General features: G+C 40.2%; 1 protein-coding gene across 4 annotated transcripts in view; it reads right to left on the bottom strand.

Moving 5' to 3' along the window:
- LOC147026339 (paired box protein Pax-5-like) overlaps positions 1-22592 on the bottom strand; it is a 267746-nt gene continuing 245154 nt past the window's right edge. For all 4 annotated transcript variants that reach the window (XM_085881656.1, XM_085881658.1, XM_085881657.1 and 1 more), the window contains exon 11: positions 1-3343. In XM_085881656.1, coding sequence (XP_085737782.1) covers positions 3276-3343 — 68 coding nt within the window. In that variant the 3' untranslated portion in view covers positions 1-3275. The remainder of the gene's footprint in view (positions 3344-22592) is intronic.

Genomic DNA, 22592 nt, shown 5'->3' with positions numbered 1-22592 from the left:
TTTTAGCTCCCCTCGAACGTTTTATTCACAAAAAGAAAAGCTATTTACATCACATGCAAGGCAAAAGTTCTGCTGTCTTTGTGGCATTGTGTTTTTTGCTTGGCTGATAAGAGCAACCCCACGTGGTCAGCTCACAGAACGCTCTTCGAGTTTATCCAGTGCATGTACAGAACGTGTCCAGAGATGTCATGGGCGACCGAAACCCACGAGAAACTTGTGCCATTAAACTCTCCATACACTGAATATATTGAAACAATTGAAACACAACACAGGTATGGTTGCTGTAAATCCCAGTCGGGTCGGATGAAGTCAAATCTATTATCCTCAGATGGGAACGAGCCAATAAAACTTAACATAAAACACCGCTCATAGACAGAAACGTACACGGTTCTAAAAACAGTTAATCTCACAGTTGAACAATTTTGATCCATGCGTTTTTTTTTACTCGATTCCCTGTCATCAAGCACAAAAGGTCAACAATATTCCATAAAAGCATGTTCCGTCGAGAACACTGCCTTTTGAGGGGCGTGGGATTTGAATATTTACACCAACACAGTGGTCTAGCCAGCTGCTGTGAAAGACAACAGTACAGTAGTAGTCCACAACATTAAATACTCAGCCATGCTTCATGATTGCAACTCTGTTAAATATCAAATTCCATTGGGAATAAGAGACGTAAGTTTACATATTAAGTTACAAATCCCATCTCGGTTCCACCATGGTTTTTGCCACCGATAATACTGATAATCATATTTGCATATTACAACAAAAATTATACACAAAACCAGATCTTTGGCAACTGTGGTATTACAGGTATACAGGTACATTCAGTTTTTTTTTTTCTGTTTTCACTGCTTCCAAAAAACAACGCGACAAAGTAATGCGTGTTCGAACAAAATCATGAAACCAGTGAAGTCAGACATCCGGAAAACAGTTGTGAATTTCTTTTTTTGAAATGGGGAAACGTTTCACCAAGTGAAATGTCAGCAACACTATTAGGATCCTTTTTATTCATTCATTTATTTATTTATTTTAAATAAAAGTATCATTTCCTTCAAAAGGACTGATAGAATGTGAAAGTAGCTGAAAATCAGTTGCCTGCAATGTAATCAGAGACGCATCATTTAACAATTTCATTCATGCCTGCAATTGTTGTCGTTTTTGTGCTGCTCATTAAAGAATAGCATTGTGGAGGGAAAGGAAAGGGGGTTTTTTTTGTGCCTTTTTTGGTGTTGCAGAGAATGAGGAATTGTTAGGGCTGAAGGTGTGCATGTAAGGTGAGGGGAATGGTGGGGAAGCGGTGAAAGTGGGTGTGGGGTTAAAGGGGGTGGGAGGGTATTGTGTGGAAATTCGGATGGCTTGCACTGGAGTTTTAACACCCTCTGTCTGGCCCATGAGTGACTGTAGCAGCAGAGAGCACTGGGAACTGGAAAACCTATTATGAAAATGTCCAGGGAGGAAGATTTATATGGGCAGGCCCGTGGCTGAAACTCTCCTCAGGGATGGCAAGAGAAGGACCATTACGACCTCATTTACCCAAAAAACTCATTTGTCTTTCCTCCTAGGGAGAGACAGAAAGAGAGATAAGGATGTGTGCGGAGAGAGCCAAAGGGACGATTTGTCTAAAAAGCTATTAAAGTCTTGTCATGTCTATTTCAATCATGCCGGGGTGTGCCAAAGTCCTGCAGCAGGAGTGTTTTAATACCTCACGACACACAACGCGTTTCATTTGCATATCCCCATGATACCGGGGGCCATGGCCTGCCTGTGCTAATTCCCGGCACGTGGCAAAATGGGATTTTTCGACCTGTGCCCCAGTTCACGTGCGTGTGGACATGATCTGAGTAAGAATCAATTGTGGTTTTTGGAGCTCAAAACACCGCGTTGCAAACAAAGCTCGAAATTGAATTTTGATCTGCTGTGCTAAAGTGCAATGTACATGATTTATTTATTGAAGATTTTCCTTTATGCAATGAAAGGATTCTTCCTTAAGCGAGGGGATAGTGCCAACCCGGTGAATTTTAGGAAATGCGGACTGCAAAGGCTTTGGGCTGACTCTGGCCATTACTTTTAGGCTTTTGTGATCGCACAAATAGCTCAGATGAAAATGCAAAGGCTTTTTTGTTGTTGTTGTTGTTTTTGTCCTTCCATCAGTGCATGTTCACCCTCAGTGATGTTTGATTTATGAAAACGTTTTCTTATCAGAAACACATGCGTGCTAAGGCATGATTGAAACTGGTTGACACATTTCTTTTTTCTCCAATATTCACCTTCACAGCCAAAGCAAAGTATGTTTCTAAGGAGCAGTTGGTCATATATATGTATGTATGTATGTATATATATATATATATATATATATATATATATATATATATATATATATATATATATACATATACATACATACACACACACGCACACATATCAGAAGTCATGTTACAATCACCTCAATCTCTGAGCTTGTGTTCTTGTGAAGAAAAGTCTGCCAGGACTATGATTCAAGAGACTTCCATTAGCACTGCATTAATTTGACAGATTGGTGAAGCAAAGCCAGCAGAGGGGGTTTGAGAGCAAATGATGGGTGCACAGCATCTCTGAATTACTTTCTCGACACAGAGTCTCTGGTGTTTTGCATGGTGACCACAAAATAAAACCATTGCCTTAAAATACTCCATTGTTGTACAAAAGATTCTTTTCAGACTGTTATTATTTTCCAAAAACTGTTTGCGTTTGGGAGATGGAATACAATGTCTGAGGCTTAAGGAAATGCAACAGGTCAACATGCTTTTTCTTGAGTGCAGGAGAGAAGATTTCACCAATCTTCCCACCATGGAAATTGGGTACCTTCAACATCTCAACCAGTTGGTCGTCAGTCGATCATTTTCGCAGATCTGGCACCGGTGAGGTGTCAGGTCTTTACTTCAATGTTCAGGGTTTCCTTCATAACACAACTCCAAATTCTGTATTCTTCAGGTCCCACACAGTACTGGGAGCATGATAACATTGGTGCATTTCTTTTGGGGAGGCACCATGTGGCCTTCATCGTAAGCCACATGTGAGAGAAAATGTATACAAATCTGAATCCTGTTATTGTACTGATATCAGGAGGCAGCATGGGGGCCTCTTTGGCCGAGCAAAGCAGGCCACCCGATCTCCTTCAGTTGCATTGGCATCCCAGATGCTGGCAGCTCGTCTGCGGTCTAGGCGATGATCATGCTTGAATGTAATGCATGCCGTCGGCCTCAGACTATAAGCTGAAGCAGTCAGCATGATAACTAGTGGCGGTCATAGGCTGCAGCAGTGGCAGGGCCCCGGGCTGTGGTACTATAATAATAGGGGGAACCTGAAAGTTATCAGAAAAAAGTCATGCTTGCTTCAAGAACTCCCAAAAATGGCAAGAACAAGCAATATATTGAGCAACTTCGAATATTGATGAACAACTGCATGCTAAAAATGATAGATGCCATGCAGTTTCATTATCACAAAACAAAGTGTGTTTGTTTTTTGAAATAAAAGCATGATATAAATATGCAATTTTCAACCTAAATTTAGAACCCAAAACTTATGGTCTTCAGCACTTATATATCATATACCACTGAAAATGATGTGACATTGATACTGCATGAAAGTAATAAATTATATGAAACTGAAGCACTTGTATAATATTAATACTCCAGCCACATGCAAAATGAACATATGCTTCCATTCCAAACTGCAGACTTGAGACCACATGGTTCTTTTTATTTCAAATGGAATATTTTGAGGCATTGAAAAAGCATGACATTTCAAAACTATTTGTTATTTCACATTTCAATGATGCATTTGTCAAAACAATTAAAAACTAGCATCCGTTGAAGACAAAGTCTTCGATATCCCCCGCCATAGTAAATGAGTATTAACAAACTTATATTCAATAAGCGTGTGCAATATGCATGCGAAGTTTCCCCTTCATCTGACCAGCCGTTCTGGAGGTGTTTGAAGGTTTTAGGGTAAATTCAATATAGCCGCCAAACCATGTGAACTATCAATTAGAAATTAACAAACTTCTGAAAGGATGTCTTGGGGAAAGTGTATGTGAAATTTTGCCTCAATCTGTCCAGCCGTTCTGGAGAAGAAGATTTTTAAAATACATTAATTTTCAATCCAAGATGGCTGACGAACCATGTGACCTATGACATCATAAATTTACATTCGGCCTCCAATCCTCCAGTGGAATACGTGTGTGAAGTTTCATGTTAATCGAATGAGGTGTGTTTTTCTATCCAAGATGGTTGCCAAACCATGTGACTTGTGATGTCATAATTTTTCTATGTATGCAGACATGATGGAAGATGATAGTTGCAAATTTTCGCTTCGTTAGGTGATGTGATTCCAGAGAAAACATTATTTAATATTTTTCTTTAATCCAACATGGCTGCCAAACCATGTGACCTATCAATTATAAAATATCAAAAGGCACCAGTTCACCACTTGCTTGATATGTGTACCAAATTTCGTAAATATATATTGAGGGGATTTGTAGTTAAGCTCTGGAAACGAAATGTGACGGACGGACAGAACCCATATGAAGTTGGCGGGGGATAACCTGGCAACTTTGTTGGTTGGCGGGGGATAATAAGTGAAATTAAAATTAATATCCTCTCATGTGTGTGTGTATATATATATCTTCTTCTTTCGGCTGCTCCCGTTCGGGGTCGCCACAGCGGATCATCCGTATGATCCGCATAGTGATTTGGCACATGTTTTACGCCGGATGCCCTTCCTGACGCAACCCTGGTCGCCTCTTACGACACACAGGGATATGGTACACCTATTTTTAACCGGGGTGTACACCGGCCCAGTATACTGGTACTCATTTCGCCGACCTCGGAAGGATGACAGGCTGAGTCAACCCCCTGGTGTATTAATTCAGTGGCTCAACGGGGCTTGAACTCAGGACCTTTTGTATCCCAAGCCGCTGCCCTAACCACTGCGCCAACACACCAGGCATATATATATATATATATATATATATATATATATATATATATATATATATATATATATATATATATATATATATATATATATATATATATATATATATATATATATATATATATATATACACACACACACACACATATGTATATTACAAAAACTCTCATCTTGTATGTATGTATGTATGTATGTATGTATGTATGTTCCCAAATTACAGCCAAAACGGTACAAGAGGGAGCAAAAATTTTATGGCCACCTTACTCACCATTCTCCTGTGGTGTGCAGTATCTAGTTTCGTTAAAATCGGGCAATGAAAAAATTATAAAAAAATCAATTCCCGATTCAGTCAAGTACTCTTTGGGAGAAGTTCATCTATGCAAACAACCTCAGCGATATAGTTTGCTGGAGCTATCTTTCTTTTTTTTTTTTGGAAATGATTTTTTTTATCAACCGCTGCCACCACGAGAACTCAACGGGTTCACAGGTCGTATTGTATATGTATATGTATATGTATATATATATATATATATATATATATATATATATATATATATATATATGCATATGTATATATATATATATGTATATATATATATATTTATATATATATATATATATATATATATATATATATATATATATATATATATATATATATATACACAGAAAGTACAAACAATTTATTTTTCTAACATGCTTAGTTCATTATACAGTATCAAACTAGTGCTGCATGAACACATGTAAGCTCTTCAACACATGGAATTATCCTGCACTCCATGAAAAGACCAATCCTTGATTTTGCCATTTATCTGTAATTCAGCCAAATTTATGCCTTGCAGAATAACATCTTTCAAATGACTACTCTCCCTATATTTAATTGACTCTCTCATTTACATATACAGTACTGTACAAAGTTTTGGTTTACTCTTCCAATTGCTCGTGTTCTACAACAACATTTTACCCCTGCTCCTGAAGGTGGATGGAGGTTATGTTTTCACCAATGTCTGTTTGTCTGTCTATGAGCAGAATATTTCAAAAAGTTATGGACGGATTTGGACGAAATTTGGTGGAAAGCTTGGGTGTGTAACCAGAACGAATTTATTTGATTTTTGTGAAGATTCAGATGCAGAATCGGATAGTATAATTTATGAAAGTGATTCTTCACCATTGAGTGTTTGGGCCAAAAACAATATACTGTATCACACGATTCCTCAAAAAGTTATGGGTGGATTCGGATGAAACTTAGTGGACAGGATAGGTTATGTGACAATAAGAAATTGATTTGATGTTGGTGAAGATCCAGATCCGGTTACTTGAACTTTTTAAGTGATTCTTCACAATTGAGAGAACAGGCCAAAAACAATATATAGCAAAATATTTCAAAAGGTTGTGGATGGGTTTTGAAAAAACTTGATGGATGAGTTGGGTAGGGGACGAGAACAAGCCGATTAGATTTTAGTTCAGCCTGGCGGAGGTATGTGCTCTACCGAGTGCTATTCCACATAGTGTAAATGTGCTGGCTCTGTGCTTCATTTTCACAAGTCCATGGTAAATAGGTAAGCTTAAGTTAAGTAAAAAAGGGGAACAAACATTAGAAGGGTTCATCACTCAGCTAAGTCTTGTGATGGAATCACATCGAGAAAGTCAATTGGACATTTATGGCTCCGGCACATAATTCCTTCAGGATAGTCAATTGGACCTCTGGGACTGTGCTGAGACCTCGCTTGTGACAATATGCAGCGGCTGTAAAACATGTTTGTCCTTTCTCGTATGTTTCTTTAATTGTTATTTTTTAGCTGTCTTGTTATTTGACTTCTTTTTACAGCTGCTTTAATTTTATCCTTGTTTCTTCCTGTCGTTTCCAGGAAAGATTTTTGTATTTTCAGCACTTCTGCTTTCCTGATGTACTTTGTCTTAAAGTCAGGGATTTTGCTTTCACCACTTTCAGATTGTTTTGTCCTTCTTGTGAAGGATGCAGTGAGTGACAATGTGTCAGATAACACTGGGCTGAGTATGGCTGCTGCTTTGGCTATGATCACAAAGACTTCTGTTGGAGGTAGTATTTGAAAAAATATTGTACATCCAAGATCTAAGACTCATAATGGAACTGCCGTTCACACATCTCACACACATCTATCTATAATTCCAGCAATGTGTGTGTGTGTGTGTGTGTGTGTGTGTGTGTGTGTGTGTGTGTGTCTGTGTGGTGTGTGTCTGTGACCGCTGTTTCTCTACAACCGCTGGTCCGATCTAATTGAAACTTGCCAGGTATATTGCTGGGGACCTGAGGATGTGCCTTTTCAAGGTTTGATATTAATCAGACAAGTGCTTCCCAAGTTATGGCCATTTATTTACCAAACCAATGACAAGACACGTTGTTGCGTGGGCGTGGCCGATGGGGAAGGGAAGCACAGCCACGTTCCCCATTACGGGTTACAACGTACGGACTTCCGGAGAGTGATGACTTCGTGTATTCTAATAATTTCTCTATTTCTTATGCGCATTTATAGATAAACACAATGCTGCAAGTTATGATCATTTTCATACCGCAAGTTATGATTGTTTTCATATGAGACGGTGCATAAATTTCGGTAACATCAGAGTGCTGGTATGCTCCAAACCAGGAAGTAATTTTTTTTTCTCTCTTCTCTTCTCTTTTTGTTTTTCCTTGCGATGACATTGCGAAAAGACAAAATACGTTGGCGCTAATTGAATAATTGGCCATTAAAGCCTAAATTGCGAATCATCGTAACTGTGATGTGCGAACTTCCGCGCCACGCACGTACGGACACGCGAGAGCGAAGAAACGGTCTGTGTGGTTGTTGTTTGTTGCTCGCGGATGGAATATTTATTTATTATTATTATTATTATTATTATTTTTTTTTTTACGGGCACGTTCTAGTATACATACATACGAGACACCACACAGGACAATTAGACAAGACAAACACAGCCATTGAGTTGGGAGGAAATCCCCTTATTTACTGGGGCGCTCTGGATACCAGCGACATCGCAACAACGGCCACACATTTCTCACCGCACTCAATGGGGCATTTCCTCAGGAGGAATTTTCTCCTCCCCATGTCTGCAAACCTCCAGGGATTATCTGTGCTTTTATCATTTTAAATGCTGAACGTCAAGTGAGGAAGCAGCACATACCATTTTTAAACTCTTTGGCATGACTCAGCCAGGGTTTTAACCGCCGACCTCCCAGAGTTGGAGTGGACACTCTAACCATTACACCACCAACTCTGGTTACTTTGAGATTTTGTTAGATTACTGAGTGAGTTGGGAAGTCACAGAATGTTCTGGATTTTGAGTAATCAGATGCTGAAACAAAGGGAATGGGATGTGAGGCATCATCGTTCCCTTCTTCAACTGGCACCATCATCGTTCCCTTCTTGAACCGGCACCAACTGGTGTTCGATTTGTTTCTTCTGCTGGAGCTGTTAATTGTATTATTTAAGTGTCATTGAGCTGTTGTCCTTCAAGTATAGCTTGTGGTTTGAAGAAAGAACAAGTTTTGCTGCATCTCTAGTCAGTGATCGATTGTCTATCACATATTCCCTGCCACTTGTATGCAGGAAAAGCCTCGTGGGTTGATGTCTCATTGTGTTGTTGCTTCAAGCTGAGTGCAACCCATTGTTGTGTCAAAAAAATAAATGTTGTGTGGTTTGGAAGAGGGTTTCAAAAACAGACTGTTATCGGTTTTGCCAGTTTGGTTTAATGAAAAGTTGGGTTTTGCAGTTTCTCATTTCGACTTTGTTTTAGCTTTGCCAGTTGGAAATTCATTTGATCTGCTGTTTGATAATGTTCCTTCTTTATTTCATTTTTGGGGGAAATGGGAGGCTCACAAGGACTGCATGCCACCAAAGAGATTTTATTTTATGAGGTTGGTTGATCATTGAATATTGAAAGTCACAATCCAGAAGTGTTGAGTTGGAGGATGGTGAGGATATTTTGACATGGTCGGGCAGATATTGTACTTTAACTGCAGGTGTGAGCCCAAGATTGTATCCCCAAGTCAATGAAAGTACCTCAGCAGCGTTATCTGCTCAACACCACGAGGAGGATAAAGAGGTAAAAAAACAAACAAACTTGTCCAAGGAGATTGGGAGGGAGCAAGGGTAGGGGAAGACTCATCATCACATTTACGCAGAGACCTAACCCGTGCGTCTCAAGATTTGTTCTAACGTGCTGTTATCAATGGAACCCACTTCTTTCCTCTCCAGTCCTCGCCTCTCATCATGGAGGTTGGAGTGTCTTTTCTTTTTTGGAGTCCAGTCTGGTTTCACATCTTCCGGAATTATCCCTGCAAAGCTCAAAAAACCCCACTCTTTTTCATAGATTGCTCCACATGATGTCATACAGTATTCCCACCCCAATGACAGGCAAATAGCAGCTGTGTCACTTTCTGCTGAGAGTGAATTGATTAGATGCTGGTCTGATAAATGCAACATGTCTTTCAATCCTGGCAAATCTCAGTCTCTTTCAATCACTCTGGAAGGATGGTCAAACAAACCTACCTATCAATTTCGATGGTCAGCCACCCTGAAGAGGTTTAGTCTGTTGAACTTTTCAGAATCACCATCAGCCATGACCTTACCTGGCTGGCCAAATCACAAAGCAGGACTCCAAAGCCAGCTTCAGACTGAGTAGATCACTGATGTTTGAAGACATTCCTTGAAAAATCGGAACCACTCAGTCTACAAGGCCTCTGTCTGCAGCTCAATGGAGTACCCCCATCGGCTGGCACCACAGCATTATACCTCTGTCTTCTGAAATCTGTGGAATCTAAAGCCATTGACATTTTTGGAATCTCCCTCAATGCGGCCAAAGCGTAAGAACTGTTGCTGTCACATCGCAGACAGATCAGCGGTATCTCTTTTTTTACAGCCTCTCCTCCAATGTGGAGGGAGCTAGGCTCTTTCTGCTCTCTCAGTCCTCCAACCCTCGAAAGAAACTCCAGGATGCATGCATTCTTCCAATACCTCCATAATGATTAAATTCTCAAAATCCAGGCTTACTGTACATCTCAGTTCTTTTGTTGCATTTTTTTTTACTCCTGTTTGTGGGACAGCCTTCCTGAGGTTGTTCAATCCCATTCTTCCCTCCAGGACTTCAAGCAGGTATTGCACTCTCATGTCATGTCATTCTCCATCCCTAAACACAATCTTTTCTACCCCTTTAACCCTAACTAACATAGGGCCAACCCTCTTATTTACAGGTGAGTGTATTTCCTCTCTTTCCCTCCTCTTTTCCTTTTTGTTCATTCCCTTGTTTATCATTTGCAACTGTTGCCTCCCCCCTGCCCACCATCAGTTAATTGCTTCTTTTTTTTTTTTAGTGTTTTACGTTGTCAACTCGCTCTTCAGCCAACCCCATTATTCGTAGGGAGTGACGCAACTGCTGTCTGCATGCCAGTGTGATGTGGGGACTGTATGACAAAATGTGGAGTCATCTTGTTTGTCAGTCTCCTCTGAGAGTATTACTTCTATGCTATCCTCAAATAATGGGCTTCTTCTTCGTTTCCCGGTTTCATTGTCGAAATCTGTATTAGGGTTTGCGAGAATGTTTGTAATGCCAGGTTGTTGGAGTCTGGTTGTGCGGTAATATAAAGTTGTCTTTTGCCTCCCTTGCCTTTTGTTTTTCCTGTGGAACATCTTCTGGCCAAACACAATTGTTTATTGGGTGGTTTGTTTATTCCGGGGTCTGGTGGGACAAGGTTATCTTGAAGGGCGTATATGGATGAAGTTTCGTTGTTCGAAAGCAAGAATTATTGAAAGCCATGGAGGTCTGTGAGAAGTTTACAGGTTCAGTGACCTTTTTTGTGCACAGAGTCAAGGCTCATGAAAGAGCTAGAACACGGAATGGATCAGGATGCAACAGAACAAAAGGAACAGCAGAAAGAGAGGGGAAAACACCAAGAGTAGGGCCGAGGGACAAAATAGACGGAAACGGACAACAAAGGATGTGGGTAAGGATGATAGGTAGGGGAGAATGCAGGAGGTGGATAAGATAGAAATGGAAGCAAACTCTCAGGAAGGAAAAACTGGAAATTTGTGGGGGTGGTTTAATGGGGCTAGAAAAGATCAATGTTTTGGATGGAGGATGATCTGAGATGGTGGTGAACAGTTCTCCTGATGACCTGGAGGGAAGAATGAGATTGAAGAAAATGTAGAAGTTGGTTCCACGGAGCATGGGGAAAAAAGAGGAACAAATAAGTGGAGGTGAGCAGTGATTCTGGATTTTAAGAGTTTCACCAGAAGGGGGATGCTGGTGGATCACTTGAACCTGGTTTGTGGTTTCGGAAGAGGTTTTCTGGATTAAGAAGAATTGGACTGAGAAAGTACAACCTCTTGTCGATATTCTTAAGAGACTTACATTAGCCTCAGTCTTGTAAAGTTATTAAAAAAAGAGATGCCAGAAAACTTTCAAGCAAAGGGAATGCTTGTGTCATTAACCGATGGAATTACAAGGAAGTTCAATGCAGGAAAAGGCCATCAGGCTCATCATGCCTGCACATTTCTGTCAATATCCATGTCGCCGTCTATCCCCAATGCTTCTAGGAACCAAACTCGTTCAAGTTAAAACTATCTACCATTTCTCCTGCCATTACCCTTCTAAAGAGACCATTCAATGCATTAACTACTCTCTGATGAAAGATCCAAGCCTTAATGCCATCATAGACCTTGTCTCCCCCCCCCACCCCCAAGCTATGTCCCTGAATCTATTAGTTTTTATTCCACTGAAAAACTTTTCCGTATTTATTTAGTCTATATCCTTCATTATCTTAAATATCTCCATCAGATCTCCTCGTATTTGCCTCCTTTGTAATGTGTAAAGTTGTCTCCTTCAGCTGCTACTTGTAGATGAGTCTGGTTGCTCTATATTGGACCCTCTCTCTGGTAGCTATGTCCTTTCTCAGATGTGGTGACCAAAACTGAACAATATACTCGATTATCTCTTACAAAATTCCTGTGCAGTGTTAACACAACCTCTTTTAATTTGTAGTTAATTCCTGAAGCCTGGTGTTGGCTTAATGGCTAACGTGGCAAGCTTTAGATCCTAGGGTCTTGAGTTTGAGCCCCTGTCGGCTCTTGAATTAACACCAGATGGGGTTGACTTCGCCTGTCATCCTTCTGAGGTCAGCAAAACGAGTGCCAGTGTACTGGTCATAGAGGGTGCTGCATCAATGGCATAGCCACGCCCCCAGAAAATGATGCAACCAGCAGCCACAGGCTCCACAAGATAGCTATTAATTCCCCGAGCAATACAACCTAAAACCCTGTTGCTTTACCGATACCCTGTGCTGTCTGCTTACCTGCTCCGCCCCCCCCATCCCCCGTATATATTACCATCCCCACATCCTTCCCTCGCGTTACATGCTCCAAATCTACCACTTGCAGTGGTAGATGTAGTCCCTACTTTAATCATTCTTACCAATCCCCAGCATAGTGTGTTATGTCGTCCCTAATGAAGATCAGGATTCTCCTAAAAACTTTAGTTCTTGTCGGAAGTGTTTTCTCCATCATATTTTTTCAGAGACTAATTATGTTCTATGACATAAATTTTTCTTAAGTTAAAAAAACATCATAAGTAAGGAAACGTTTACTTGCTAAGTAGGTCAAGGGTGGAAGAAGTTGCCCAGACGTGTTCAATTTGACAATGACCTGTTTGTGTTGGGTTAATGTACGTGCACAACTGTACTGCCCAAGGGCCAGTACAGTTTGTTATGACCTTTCAGCTGATGGATATTTAAAAAAAACATTAATTTGTCTGTTTCAATCTCACCCCTTTGTTTTATTTGTTGAATATAAGAAGTATAATATTAACATGACATTATGAGTGGGCACCGGGGTATCCTTACAATGGTTTGAAGAGTGTTCTTATGACATGGGGGGAAAAAAGTGTGGGGGGGGGGAGGAGGTACAAGATTATAGTGTGCACCATATTTTATTATTTTACAATTATAGTTGTACATTTATAAAACGGAAAGTAATTTATTAGGCTTTTGTCCTCGTGCTGTCGTCCTTCTATGAGTAACACTGGCATTCCAGTGTAGAGGCTTGGTGATTACCTTGCTGACACAAATCCATTATTAGAAGTACAAAATTGGATTGTATATATATCAGAAGTATATGATTGGGTTATAGGAGTGGGCACTGGGATATCATGATAGTGTTTTTTTTTTTTTAGGAGTACTAAGGGGTGAAATAATGGTGTATGACATGTTTTATGATTTTACAATTAAAGTTGTACGTGTAATGACATTCCAGCAGAGATTTGGTTATTATTTTGTTCACACAAATTCATTGTTCAGAAACAGCTGGAGAGGTATCTGCTTCAGGAGGATGAACAACATAAGTTATTAAAACTTTTCAGGTCGAACCTGCTTTCCAATTAGCAGTTGTGAGTGCTGCCGTACCTTACAAAATGCCAGTTGGAGAGGATACGATACATTTGCCCCCCCCCCACCGGAGGGAGGAAAGGGGGATGGGCATGCATTATCTGTGACGCGTGGTAATTGAGGATATTGAAATATAACGAGTGCAACAGGGAATAAAAGGTTGGTGCTCATAGCAAAATGGAAAAAAAAGGAGATTCACTGCAGAAATAGCATATCGTATGAGCTGGGGCAGATGGAACTGGGGCAAGTCAGAAGGCTGGCATCCTAACAGACTGAGTTCATCGAGAGGCAGTCGGCGAACTGTGGGCGATGCCGTTACCAAAAGTGTCCTTCCTGTCAAGAAAGCACGGCCCGTATGTGCAGGCCATGCCTCCGTGTGGAGCGATCTGTGGATAGCAGCTCCTTTAAGATTGAGAGCTGTCTGGCTCCAGGCATTCCAATGCATTACACTGGATGAATGATGACATAAACCTCAGATTTTTCAACCTCTCATTCCTTATGCTCCAGCACCAAGTTAACCAGCATGTTGAGTTATTAGTGTGACTCAAAGTAGAAAAAGAATGGAGATTTGATAATACTAATACACTCCTCTCTTGTGTCAGTATCTTTACTATACTGTATCAGTAGATATGTCTTTGTTATCTGTGCATAGTACACATCTGCAGTGAGCTTACTCATAGTATTTATGAATACATGAACATAATGAACATAATATGTACATTGCAGCGTTTTACTTCAATTTCGTATTGTTCAAATGGAATCGTAATATTATGAGCACTCCTGATTTTATACATGATCTCACTAAATCTGAATTTAGTTCACATGTAAATGTCAATCGATGAAATAACAAGCAAATGGCAAACTGATTTAATGTTTTGAGTGGGTACCGTGTATTTAATGACATTATAATAAGTTTGTAGTTTTATAAAGTAGTGTATATTTGGAGAACTGATGTGGCTGTGATCTTGCTCTGGACACATCCACAAGAAAAATAAAATAAAAAGACAATTCAATGCATGGGGAAAATGTAGACGTTGTAAGTGTTTAAATAATTAAAGTGACCCTTCTTGTGAAAGGATTGCAGTAATATGGCCAATAGGACCAACAGGGCTGTAAAACACCCCTCAACTTGCAAAAGTACTGTGAGAACATATGCTCTGAATAAAGTTTTTTCTTGGTTGTTTGAGAGATTATCATGGTTTGGTCATTACCTCCACCACCGAAGGTGAAGGGGGTTAAGTTTTCACCCCTTTCTGTCTGTTTGTCTGTGCACAGGATATCTCAAAAATTTGTGGACGAATCCAGATGAAATTTTGTGGACAGGTTTTGGGTGTGTGACAAGGACGAACTGATTAGATTTTGGTGAAGATTCGGATTCGGATCCGACTTCTAGAATTGTCTAAGTGATTCTTCACCATTGAGAGATAGGGCTAAAAACGACATATAGCATGATATCTCAAAAATTTGTTTACGGATTGGGACGAAACTTGGTGGACATGATGGGTGTATGAAAAGGAAGAATGGATTCGATTTTTATTCTTATTTTTCTATTTTTAATATGCTATTTTTTGATGTATTTATGTTATAAATAATATAATATGATGCTTTTTTACTAACGAAATCTAAAGATTTCGTAAGTATATTGATGACTTCCGTTTTTTTGTTTGTTTATTTGTTTGTAGGCAAGATAACTCAAGAACGGAAGAAGCTGCCAATGTCAAATTACACCACGTGATTCAGGAGGGTGATGGCTAGTGCTGATTAGATTTTGGTCAAAATCGGTCAAAGGTCAAGGTCACAGTGAGGTCAAACATAATTCCGTAAATTCATGTGGAGAAATGGAGTATTTTTGCTTCGCTCGACGTTACGAGTTCGTTTTAACTTCGATTTTAATTTTGTCTTCGGTTTTTGCGATCGCTTACGACGCTTAAAACTGGGTTGTCGAAATTCTGGTAAAAATCGGATGTTGGAGACGTTTTAAGATTGTATAAAAAATATTTCACTCAACGCGTCACGGGTCGTCCCATGATGCAGTGCGCTCGAGCAGACACGTCATTGAGTTACGTTAAGGTATAATTGCGTGGAGAAATGGAGATTTTTGCTTCGCTCGACGTTACGATTTTTGATGGTTTGATACAGAATCATCGTAGAACCTTCTGGTTTGCGTCGCTACCTTCTCCAGAGATAGCTTTTATTAGACAAGGTCAGAGGTCAAGTTGACGATTTCGTAAGTACCAGTCTATGACTGCTTGTTTATTTATTTGTAGAAGTTGAAGGGCTTATTTGGGCCTATTAAGTGGGGTGGCACAGGGAAAATTAAATATTGAAGAAGGCGAGTCAATTGCATTGAGACAATTTTGTTGAAGGCACAAGTGTCTGCTCGTTCATGGAGGATTAACTTTTGTATTCAGTTTTAATTTGCTTTGTTTAAGAAAGAGATGCAATTTGATTTGAGAGCTGCTGCTTGTTTTTTTCTTATTTTCAATTTTCTGGGAGGGCATTTTGTTGGGAAATCCAGATTCATGGAAAAGCTAGGAGACAGAGCGTAGAAAGGAAACAGCCTAACCGAGGGGGTAGTGGCACCAAGCAAAGGAATAGTCAGATTTAGTCAGATGCAACAAGCAAAGGAATAGATGAACAGAACAAAGAGAGAGTAGAAGAAAGAAAACAATGACCTTCAAGTGAGAGGGGTCGGTTAATCACGCGTAGAAATGGAGGATGACTTGAGGTGGTGGTGACCAACTAATTTGAGGAAAAGGAGGGAAGAGTGGTATTTAGCTAATTCAGGAAGGAAGTTCTACAAATGGAAGGAAAGAGGAAAAAATAAGTGGAAGTGATCATTAAATCTGGGTTTGGAGAGTTTCAGAAGGAATGGGTCACAGGAAGAATATGTGTGTTGAAGGGAATGGGTAGGAGGGATAAAAGAGAAGATAAAGAAAGAGCAGAAGAGATCCAGTAATAACAGAGGTTACCAATGTGTCTGCAATGAGAGAGCAACCAGTCTTTTTCTTCTACTTATTTGTGAGAAATGCCAATGATGTTGAAAGCTTTGGATTCCACAGAATCCAGGAGATACAGGTATGAAAGGGGAGGCACCAGCCCATTGAGGATATTCAACTGAGCCATGGTAAAAGGACTGGTAGGCTGGCAGAAGTTCCATTTTATCAAGGATATGGCACAATAGAAGCAGTGGAGCACAATAGAAGCACAATAGAATTTATGGAAAATAAGCAGTGGGTTTGTTCGACAATCCTTCTGGAGAGACATGGACGATGTGGGATTAAATGACCGGGATTGAAGGACATATTACAAGTGTCAGACTCGCATCTGATCTTTTTGACATTGACTTGATCCTTTTGACTGATTTCAAGCTCAGTGGAAATTAAATCAGCTCCTGTAGACTTGTCAGTCATACACAGAATAGTATAGCATAATGGGGAGTCATCTGAAAAGAAGAAAAGAGAGCATTCCAGAGTATCAAAGATGTCATTTACACACATGAAAAAGAAGAATCGACCCAAGATACTGCCTTGCTGTATTCCATCCTCTTTGGGAGAGGAGTTGAAAGGATTTTGTGAACACCGATTGGCTAATTCAGGAGAGACTGCAACTGAAAACTGAAAATAAACTAGAGGAGAGTGGAGAGGCAACAAAGGGAGGAACTGCAACTGATAACATGATTGGTAAGGGCCAGCAGGAAAAAACAATACCAGGAAGGGAAAAGTTAATAAAAATAGGGGCAGTACCCCTGGGTGCCCATCTGGTAGCGGCTGGATAACAAAACCAGGCAACCACTGGTCAGCATGGATGACCCACAAAATATTTAACGAAGAAGAAAGCAAATACCGATGGATTTTTTTTAATGCCGTGAACAAACTTTGGTACATCATGGGTAATGAAATTAGTGGTCAAGTTTCATCAAAATTGTGTGTCTGGTTTCAGAGAAGAAAGCAAATACATACTTGTTCAGGGCAACCCACCCGTAGACCCTTTTTGACCACAATTTTGTTTTTTTAATGTCATGAACAAATTTCAGTACATCACAGGTGATGAAGGTTGTGGTCAAGTTTCATTGGAATTGCCTGTGTATCTTCTGAGAAGAAAGCAAATATATACTTTGGGGGCAACACCCCCTGAGATCCCCTTCGGGAATGATTTTTTTTAATGCCGTGAACAAACTTTAGAACATACCCAGTGTTGAAGGTTGTAGTCAAGTTTTATCGAAATTGTGTGTGCAGTTTCAGAGAAGAAGTCGCAAGTGTTTGTGGACAGACGGAATGACAGATGGACAGATGGACGACGCGCCATCCCATAAGCTCCCAAGAACTACGTTCCAGGTGAGCAAAAAAAACATTCTATGCCAATGTGAGGAGTTTAAATTATAAAATGGAGGAGCTTGAAACTAAAGTAGAGAGCAAGGAGTACGATGTTGTTGCAGTCATGAAGACATGGTTTAACGAGGTGAGAAACTGGAGGACAGGACTATAAGGATACAAGACGTGTACGCGTGAAAGGAAAGATACAATAGGAGGAGGTGTAAAATGACATTATTGTATAAAAGAAAGGGGTGACACTTGGGAGGAAATGAATGGGGAGGATTCTGTGTGGATAGATGTTAGAGATGGTGATAATAGTAAATACTCGTAGGGTGCTTTGATGGAGTTCCTGGTGTGAGGAAAGGATGGGATATAAATGTTCATGTAAAGTTAAGAAAGGCTTGTCGTCAGGGAAGAGTATTGATTATGGGAGATTATAATTTACCAAGGTATAGATTGGGTCCATCCATCCATTGGGACCAGACTCTGTCCAGAGCGTTGGTGCTGCCGAAGTAGTCTCCTGGGCTATTGGGCACAATCCTGGATGGGTCGCCACTCCGACACAGGATAAGAAAATAGCGTAATCATCCCAGCAAGCTGGTAGTCATTTTGCCAACCTCGGAAAGATGACAGGCTGAGTCAACCCCACCTGGTATTAATTCATTGGCCAAGCAGGATTTGAACTCGGGACCCGAGGATCCCAAGCCCACCACCATAACCATTAAACCAACACCAGTCGTATATACATTGGGTCCAGGAACAGGGATGGAAAGGGCAAAGCAGATGAGGATTTCCTAGATCTAGTTCAGGATTGCTTTTAAACCAGTTTGTAGATAAGCCAACATGTAGGAGTATACTGTTTGAGATTTTTTTGAACCCTTTTTAAGTTATGATCCTAACATGGTTGAGAAGGTGGAGGTTGGAGAGCATTTAAGTGACCATAACATAGTATGTGCAAGGATTCCGTTAAGAGTTTGAGTTTGGGATGGGAAAGGCTATCAGATTTCAGGAAGATAAACGTTGAGGGGAAGAGTCAGAGAGAGTTATGTACTCCAGATTGGGACAAGCAACAGGAGGGAAATCAGCATTGAAGAAATGGGAAACCTTCAAGGAGAAAGTGTGCAGTATACTCAGTAAGTATATTCCAGTGAGGTGTAAATCTACAGGCAGGAATTATGTGACCAGGGTAGTTGAGCAGGGAATTAAGGAGCACTATTATGGATAAGCAGAAGCAATTTGTTGGGTATAAAACAGGACTGTTGTTGGACTCAACTCAGAATAGGAGTAAACAGAAGCTAGTTCAGAAAAGAAATAGGTAAGCCAAAAAAGAATATGAGAAGAATATAGCCAATACTATATTAAACAACAAATAGTGAGGCATTTTTAAGGATGTAAGGAGTAAAAGTAGGTCTTCTTCACAAGTCTGCCGGTAGCACCACTGGCTGAGGACACGGCTCTGCTGCTGATGAAGAGCAGTTTAAGACAAGAGCCCATTGAGATTGGCAGATGGAGTTTACTATTAGGTTGTATTCACAGAAGGATAAATTATTTATTAAAAGAGGGAGTGTTAACACTGTGAGGAAATTAAGTGATGTTGCCACATCTAAGGAAGGACGTAGCTGCCAGAGAGAGATGGGGTCAGCATTGAGCAACTCGGTAAATTTCTTGGCAAGCCAGAGGAGCGGAGTGGAACTAAACTCAGCAGAATTCATCTGTGAGGAGTGGCTCGAGGAGTCAGGACTTTATACATTAGAAAAGAGTCAATTATGAGGGGATCTGATAGAGATATTTCAGATAATTGGATATTGGATATTCCTTATTGTTGGACACGTAAAAACAAGGTAATTTCCCTTCCGCTGCCCATTCAATTCAATGCACTTCAAATTCAATTCAACTCAAAGAAGGGGGAAGGGAGGTGCATCCCACCCTTTCCACACTCACATTGAACATGTGAATAGAATTTGATACAAAAGATAGTCTAACGTGACAATGAGAGGTAAGTGGAACACAAAGGCAAATGCCTGAATGATTAATAATGAATAGTGAAGGGTAATTGGAAAATAAACCCATGAGAGTTATTCAGCAGAATGGCCATTTACAGTCAACTAGACCAGCGGTCACAGTCTTGAAGTAAAGAAGAGGAGAGTTAGGATAGGAAGTAAGATAAGGGTCTTTCACTTTTAATACGACACATTAAATGGTCCCTCTGGAAAGGCAGTAGCAGCAAAAACAGCAGATAGATTTAAAATGCAATTGGACAGGTACCAAGCCAACATTGGGGACAGAGATGTCCATCAATTTGGCAGGACTGGTAGGTAGCTGGGTATGGACAGGTCATTGTATACATGTGTAGTGATTGCAGTGCTGCAATGCAACATTCTATGTCTGTGCCCATGGCCAATATATATATATATATATATATATATATATATATATATATATATATATATATATATATATATATATATATATATATATATATTGTATGTACGAAAATATCTGTAAACAAAAGTCAGCCAGTGGAGCCTCGTTCCCGTTCATGGAGCGTCACGTGACCAAAGACAATTGCACGCCACGTGACTCACAGCTGTTAAATAAAGAGCTAATTCTGATCACTTATTCTTGATTTACTTAATTAATTTAGCTTTCTTGCAGAATGCACAGACAATCCACTTCATCAAACAGAGAAAGATCAAACTAACATCAAACATCAAACTAACCGACTGAAAGAAATGTTTAGTACTTTCTTGGTGGGCTAATTATGAATAACAAAAATTTTTAGCTTACTTTTTTGGTGATGGGAAGGTGTCTGGAACTGAACCTATTTTCCCAAAAGACTTAATGAAAAATAGATCATGAAGAGCAAATTTACTAGGGTGCCAGGAACATAACCTAGTGCTCCAAGTACAATACTTACTTAACTATAGCTGTTAGTTAACAATAACATGGAAGGTTTGACACGAGGTCTATGGTGTCCCAATGTTGATGGTCTATGACATCACTGACAATAACAAGAAGGAATAATGAGTAATGTTGATGCAGGAGGATGACATTTGGTCCATCATGCCTGGTGCTATACCACCAGGTTAAATAAACCTGTCAAGCTATAGACTTAATTTCACTGGGGTCGGAAGGAGGTGGGTCAGGGATGGGGGGGGGGCAGTGTTATGCAAATCACATTAATATTTGAACTAAAAGTTTTTTTATTATCATCATTACTATAATTTTTGGGGGGAATGGAAAGGTGATGATGAAAGTGGCTGTAGAGGGAGGAATACACAAATCCTGACCATACAAGATTTTTGAAGAGACCTCACAGACATCACAATAACTAAACATGTATACCATCACTCGTACATACACAAGCTACCTCCAAGTCTTGCCAATATCCCTGTACCCTTCTATCTCCAATGCTTCTAGGTAACTATCTAATTCCAATTTAAAACAATATAGTTTCTGCTGCCAATGCCTTTCTAAGGAGACCATTCCATGCACCAGCTACACTCCCCGACCGAAAGACCCATTTTACGACTGTCCTAATTCTCTTTAATCTCAGGCCTGATGGGAAATAAAGACCTCATACTGCTCACTCATTCTTTATTTAATTGAATCATGTATTTGCTTGCAGAATGCAAATGCAATCCACTTCGTAAAATATAAAAAGTTTATATTTATTATGTCTGCACATAGGATGCACCCCAGAATCTGTTTGCAGAATGCAAGTATGCCCCACTGATATGTGTATGTATATAAATCCGGATAAAATTCAACAGGATAAAACCACAAGCAGATGAAGAACAAGCACCAAACTCGTTGATAAAGTCACAATGTAATGTCCTCAACGTTGATTGGTTGAGAGAAAGAAAGGATGGGATTTCCTGATTGGTGGAACCATAGAGCATCAGGAATAATGAGTAGGCGAAAATGAACCATCATGAATAATGATTAGGTGGAGATGAGTCACCAAAGTATAGGTGGAGACGTAATGCTAATTAGCTGAGGGCTAAAGTCTGGCATTGGCTTAGTGGTTTAGGGTGGTGGCTTGGGATCCTAGGTAGGGTCCTGAGTTTGAGCGGCCTTTTTCTGCCAAACTAACACCAGGGGGTTGACTCAGCATGTCATCCTTCAGAGGTCAGTGAAATGAGTACCAGTATACTGGTAATAGGGGCACTGGATTAGCAGCAGAGCCACGCCCCTAACCAATGATGCAACAAGCAGCCAAAAAAGGCTGCACACGAAGGGAAGCTGAGGGCTCATTGGTGGGGGGGGGGGGTGCGGTAGTTTTCATGATGACTCAACTGACTGTAGTACAGATGTCACACAGTCAAGCCATCATAGTCAAAATAGATATAAAGTTCGGACAAACTACTTCTGTCTACAAAGAATAGGATTGGTTGACTTGATGAATGTGGCCTCCATTACACGAAGGTGAGCTAAACTGCGTCCTCCACTCAGGATTTTACACCAGCCGATACAATATTGCTCTGCACACTGAGGATTATTCAATAAATGGTAACCAATTGCGGAGGCACAGGGAATAGTTGTCGTACTGTGTACATTCTTACAAGCCGAGTTGGTTGTCTCTTCGGTTGACTGACCCCATCAGATCCCCAAAGGGATGTGTTGTTCAATGCAATCCTTCAATCTCAAAGATGTAAGGCCCACATACCTAGGATCACACTGGCACTGAAATTCGTAAATAATCTTACTTGCATGAGAGGTGGGCAGAACATCTTTTTATACATAACATAGTGGGCAGAACATAGTGAAAATCACTCATGATTGAACAGCATAATAAGAATGGGACACCTGCTGTTTGATGTGGTTTTCAAACCGTTGAGACACTTTGCCTTTCTAAGGTAGACGTAGGTACACAGGACATTTAC

The sequence above is a fragment of the Eptatretus burgeri genome, chromosome 5 (genome assembly GCF_056783735.1).
Source record: "Eptatretus burgeri isolate ZD-2024b chromosome 5, Ebu_testis_v1, whole genome shotgun sequence".
Taxonomy (NCBI): domain Eukaryota; kingdom Metazoa; phylum Chordata; class Myxini; order Myxiniformes; family Myxinidae; genus Eptatretus; species Eptatretus burgeri.
The sequence above is the reverse complement of the archived record's forward strand: the minus strand, read 5'-3'. Positions and strand labels throughout refer to the sequence as shown.